The sequence below is a fragment of the Zootoca vivipara genome, chromosome 11 (genome assembly GCF_963506605.1).
Source record: "Zootoca vivipara chromosome 11, rZooViv1.1, whole genome shotgun sequence".
Lineage (NCBI taxonomy): Eukaryota > Metazoa > Chordata > Lepidosauria > Squamata > Lacertidae > Zootoca > Zootoca vivipara.
The window spans coordinates 2,911,809-2,917,808 of record NC_083286.1 but is presented as its reverse complement, the minus strand read 5'-3'; the positions used below and the strand labels follow the sequence as shown (position 1 = coordinate 2,917,808).

At 43.8% G+C, this 6,000-nt stretch overlaps 1 protein-coding gene across 1 annotated transcript in view; it reads left to right on the top strand.

Annotated features, from left to right (window-relative positions):
- Positions 1–476: 476 nt before the first annotated feature.
- ALDH1A1 (aldehyde dehydrogenase 1 family member A1) overlaps positions 477–6,000 on the top strand; it is a 52,964-nt gene continuing 47,440 nt past the window's right edge. The window contains exon 1 of the mRNA XM_060280056.1: positions 477–624. Coding sequence (XP_060136039.1) covers positions 565–624 — 60 coding nt within the window. The 5' untranslated portion in view covers positions 477–564. The remainder of the gene's footprint in view (positions 625–6,000) is intronic.

Genomic DNA, 6,000 nt, shown 5'->3' with positions numbered 1-6,000 from the left:
CCTGGATAGTTTCCATGAGTTAGTTTATTAAAAATGAATTGATTTGACATATTCAAATCAAACACTCTTTTCAATATTATCACAGCAATTCCTGCCAGGAAAAGCTGAACCTATTGGATATTTGCCCATCTTGTCGTTTCTAGGACAGGAACTATTTAAACAACAACAACCACATACAGTATATATTTGTGTAAATTTCCAAAGCACTGAAATATCTTCAGAACCCTTTTTAGGTTATCTATACTGATGTTTCTGGGTGTAAGTTATTCTTGCAGGTGAAAAGGAGCAGGCTGCTATTTGCACACATCTAGAATGCCACAACCTCATATGGACTTTTGCACCCAAGGACACAGCCTGCTTTCTAGGTGTTGCACATCAGCTGTAGTTCCCCCCCCTTCTCTCTGTGCTGTGCAGTTGTTCGTCCAATCATACTCTTGCATGCAAATATACTATAGCCAGCTCAGATAAAAAGGCACAATTAAATCGAAGTGCTCAGTCAGGGCAAATATCACTGAACTTTTCTTACAACCTCCTTTCACCTGTGTTTCAGGAACTAGTCCAAACATGTCAACTGCCCCAGCTTTGCCAGAGCCCCTCAAGGATCTGAAGATTCAGTATACTAAGGTTAGTTATATTTACGTGGCTTAACTTCCCTCAAGCTCTGCCACTGAGGCAATCTCCTTGTGTCTTATTGCTGTAGGTCTGTGCAGTTCTCACTTGTGCATATAACTTTGTTGCTGGTTTTTACTTATGGATCTCGCTGCAGCTTTATTCCCTGATGTTTCCCCCTGTTTCCGCAGAGTGTGGCTGCTGACACAGCCATCCTGTTTCAGAATGGTTGCAATTGTTGCTCTGTATGAATTATGTCTGAAGCTATGATTCTGTGAGCCCAAAGCATTTTAGGGCTTTAGCCTTAACCATGGTGCTATTTGCAGACCTTGGGAGAAGCCCCATTGAACTAACAGCTGGATCTTATGCATGTTTACTCAAAGCAAGCCTCACTGGGTTCAGTCGCACCTACTCTCAAGGAAGTGTGCATGAGATTGGGGCTTTTCTGTTTTGGGAAATTTGTATAGGATTTGACTGATGCCTAGGAACAAGTTCTGCAGAAATTATAGCATTACTTCCACAGCAGTGATTTTCAGGACTGGATTATAAGAGAGTATTAATGGTTTACAGAGAGAAAGATAAAATCAGCAAAGGGGGAAATCAGAATATGTTACTGTATTAGGGAATGTAACATTGATTTATAATTACAATTCATTCCTAAAATATGTAGACTACAATCTTCTGCACATTTACTTGGGAGTAAACACCACTGAGCACAATGGTATTCACTTATCAGTAGACGCCTGTAGGGTTGCACAGTTTCTTGAGGAGAAATCCAGCAGAATTGTTGAAATGTGAACAACACACATGCATAGCCTACGTACCTGCAAGAGAAGGGCATAAAAGCGGGCCAGCCACTTGAGAGCCATAATGAGATGGACAATCCTTGCTAGTAGACTTTCTACAATCTAAAAAAGGCATTGACATGCAAGGCGGCAAAGGGCTGGGGAAAATAAGAGGGTCCATGGCTTGAGGGCTCTTCCTGGAGGTTTTGGATACAGCAGGATGATCCAGTACTGCACAGAATGGAAATAATCTTATTTGAGCTGAACCTGTTGCTCAGCTTCTGCTTGCAGGGGCATCTGCTTGGGCCTTGTGAGAAGAGGGTGCTGGACTAGATAGGCCTTTGGCCTGATCTAGCAAAATCTTCTTATGTTCTCATGTCCTCTGTAATACTGTGCAAGAAAGACACCCCCAAGCACATTACATATATAGTTGTATAGTTGCTGCAGTTCAGCAAAGCTTCCATGCATGGTTTCCTCCTTAGATCATGTGTGGATGGGCATCTGGGTGAGAGACACCTGATGAAATCTGTATTTGCACTGCACATGTGGGGTGGGGGTGTACATTACTGTCTGTCTTGAGTGTAGAAGGAAATGTGCAGCCCAATCCACTCTCCTGAATCATTGATTGCATAGGGCCTGGCTGCAGCTAGACTCAAGCTAACCACCAACCCCGAACGTCAGCTGCAAGCTTGCTGTCTTTCATTCAGCAGCCTCACGGCCCATGGGCAAAAACTTCTTTAACCTGTTGGTGCAGCTTATCATACTTCTATATCTCCTGCCCGAGGGAGATCTACTTCATCACATGCATGAAATGCTATCCTGTGTTGCAGGTGTGTGGCATGCATATGTGAATGCAGGATGGGGGAAGGATTGTAAACAGTGACGTCAGAAGAAAACAAAATGCAGAAAAGTATGCTGGGTGATAATTAGCTTATTAACTGGGCCTTCCATACAGACACATACAACATACATCCTGGCACTGGTAAAATGATTTTTTTAAAAAAATAAGTTCTGCTGTTTCAGTCCATAAAAGACAGCACTTAACCTTCTCACTGCAGTCTTCTTTTGAAGTTCCTCTATTCACGTTATGTTGGTTGCAGTGTCATTGGAAGCTCAAATGTCCTCCTACTGTTTTTTTCTATATTGCCATGTTGTCATTTTTGCCATGTTGCCATTTTAGAGTAGTGTTGTGTAGAGAGAAGCCTGTTTGTCTTATAAGAGAATTCAGAAGTGTCATGTTGGCAGATGATGGCATATCATTGGAAGCTGATAGGTGAACGAATCTCAAGGGTTGCACAGAATAGAATAGAATAGAATCACAGTTGGAAGGGACCCTGAGGATCATCTGGTCCAACTGTTTTTTGGGGATGGGGGCAGGCAGGTGGGGGGGGGACTCCCTGGTCCTGAATGGGGTAACTGTACCCCTGAAGAATCAGGTGCACAGCCTGGGAGTCATTTTGGACTCACAGCTGACCATGGAGGTGCAGGTCAATTCTATGACCTGGGAAACTGTCTACCAGTTCCATCTGGTACACTGGCTGCTATAACTTGTGGATTGAATCAGCACAATGGACTTTTATCACGCTACATGTGTTAGTTGGTTTATCAGAGCCGGGGTGTCTGTGCTATCAGCCCCACTTTTCTGTGAACAAGGTAAATTACCACTACCCATACTTACTTTGGATCTGACAGTTTACCTCAGGCATCCCCAAACTTCGGCCCTCCAGATGTTTTGGACTACAATTCCCATCATCCCTGACCACTGGTCCTGTTACCTAGGGATCATGGGAGTTGTAGGCCAAAACATCTGGAGGGACGCAGTTTGGGGATGCCTGGTTTACCTCCTCTAACCATCAAGTATATATGTACCTGAAACTGAGGATCCCTCTTCATATCTCTGATGAAGTGGACTGTAGCCCACAAAATCTTATGTTGTGATAAATTTGTTAGTCTTTAAGGGACCACAAGAGTCTTCATTGTTTTTTCCGTATATCCAGCTAAGTCCTCTGCCTTAAAAAAAATCTATGTTGCAAACAAGCTTGCCATAGAAGAAAAGGATATCATAGCAAATTCTTTCCATGCTTATGCACAAACAAACAGATAAGCAGAAAGGTATTATCTTATCGAACCCCTAAAGTGGTTCTCTCATCTTACCACCAGCACTTTGCTATGCCTTGCATCAGAGTACAATTGCTAAAACAAAAAGTATCTCTGAACTTTGACCAGATTGGCAGCGAACGTTTTGAAGATTTTCAGGTCATCTGAAGGAGAAAGGAAAATAGCTGTGCAATTAAGAGAATAACTAGAAGGGCCCTTTGCTTATCACTTTATTGTCCATAGATTGCTGTGAGTTAGGGGCAGGTAGGACACAGCAAGCCTTTGAGCATTCCAGCCAGTCTGTGGTTTTCCCAGCAGTTGGGTGTGCAAACTCTGGCAGGTGACTGGAGTTTATCTCCTTGCTGCAGAAGGGTCACCTGCTGATAGTTACACACAGAAGTGTTGTGCAAAGCAAAAGGGCAGGAATGTGAGGGTGGTTTGGGGTTGGGTTCCCTCCCTCCTTCCCTTAGATACCTGTCAGCCCTAAGCCACAGTTTCTCACCTTTAAGCATGTGCTCAACTCTCCCGCATTGAAATCAGGCTTGGCTGGTTCACAGCCCCAAATGCATAATATTTCACAAGAAAAGAAGGAGAAATGTGAGGGTCCTCTTCTGGAATGTTGAAAGCCTTAGGAAAAGGTCTGGAGTTGTGACTTTATTCTCAAACCAAATAGTTTCCCCTTGGTAAATGCTTGGAGGAAACACCCTGTGGAGGGACCTAATCCTGCAGCTTCTTCACCTGCACCTGCGCTGACTGCTCTGTGCCCATCTTGGTGTTTGTACTTCCTTGATAAGGCATTGGAGATGTGGTGAAAGTTTGGCAATATTTAACAAGTTTCAGAAACTGGCAGCAGTGTTCAGCTTTTTATGATTATAAAACACTCCAGAAAAGTAGGGAGGGGTGTGTGTGTGTGTATGTGTGTTGCAGGTATAATGTTCTTACTTCTTTTCTCTAAAGAAGGAGGAGGGGTGACAAATGCAGGCTTTCCCTTTGAATTATGTCCAAAATAAAATACATAGGAATTTCTAAAATGTGCTATGTCCAAACGCAGATTCACCACCACATCTGATATTTCCATAATGCCATCTAAGTGCCTAATATTTTATTTTCTGTGATGGTGACACGAGGGATCATGAAACTAATACAGGCATTGACAAGGCTCCCCAGATCAAAAGAAATAGACAGCCAGTGTTGAACTTGAAGCACCCCACTTCTAATTTCAGCTGCTTATTTGCCACTAGCTGAGACTGGCAGAGGTAAAGAACAAAATGAATTTGTGTGCCTCTAAGGAAATGAAGGGACCCAGGTGGCGTTGTGGGTTAAACCACAGAGCCTAGGGCTTGCTGATCAGAAGGTTGGCGGTTCGAATCCCCGCGGTGGGGTGAGCCCCTGTTGCTTGGTCCCTGCTCCTGCCAACCTAGCAGTTCGAAAGCACGTCAAAGTGCAATAGATAAATAGGTACCACTCCAGCGGGAAGGTAAACGGCGTTTCCGTGCGCTGCTCTAGTTCACCAGAAGCGGCTTTGTCATGCTGGCCACATGACCTGGAAGCTGTACGCCGGCTCCCTTGGCCAATAACATGAGATGAGCGCTGCAACCCCAGAGTCGGTCACGACTGGACCTAATGGTCAGGGGTCCCTTTACCTTTAAAGGGAAATGGGACCTGAAGCAGTCCTGTAGTAGCTTCTGTTCTCTTCTCCCTACCTGGGACGTTGCAATCTGATATAAACACAAAAGCCATGGTTTCAAATGAGTTTCAAATGAGTCCACATTTAGCAGCATTGAAGGGACGGTACCAGGATTTAAACATTAGGCAAAGAACACATTTTCCCCCTTAAAAAGAAGGCTAAGTAAGAAAATCTGGGTGGAATTATAGTACAATCCTCACTATATCAGAAGTAGACATTCTGAGTTAGCAAAATTCTGTATCCGCTTGCTTAGCACAGCGTTTTTTTTTTTGGAATTGTGTGACTGATTCTGTATGGGCTTTTAATGATTTAAAAGGAAAGAAAGATGGGTACTGTATGCCCAATCCATTTTGTCTTTCTAGAGGCATACTGAAGTGTGAACATGGGATGAAAAACTTAGCCCTTAAGTGCCAGGCATAGCCAAGCCTGCCTTTTAGGGGGCAGGTGTGCCACGACTCAGTCTAATGCTCAAGAAAGTTCCACTTCAGTGTGCCCCTCATCTTCCATATGCAGCCTGTAGCCCAGGGATGCTTTGGCTTCTGAGTGAATAAATGATGGAGCAGACAGCAGTATCCCCTTGTCCTGATCCACAGATCAGGGATTCCAGAAAAGGACGTCAAAACTCCCAAAAGGATTCATTCTAGTGCTTTATTATGAAAAGGTGAAAACTTCAATGCAATGCCAGAAACCTTACTGCCTTTACAGACTCAGGATACACATGAAAACACCAAACATTCATCATGACTGCCTGCCCCTGGGCAAGCATTTTGTGCATTGCTTGTACAGAAAACATCATGTGTCAGTTTGATTAGAAACCCCCAT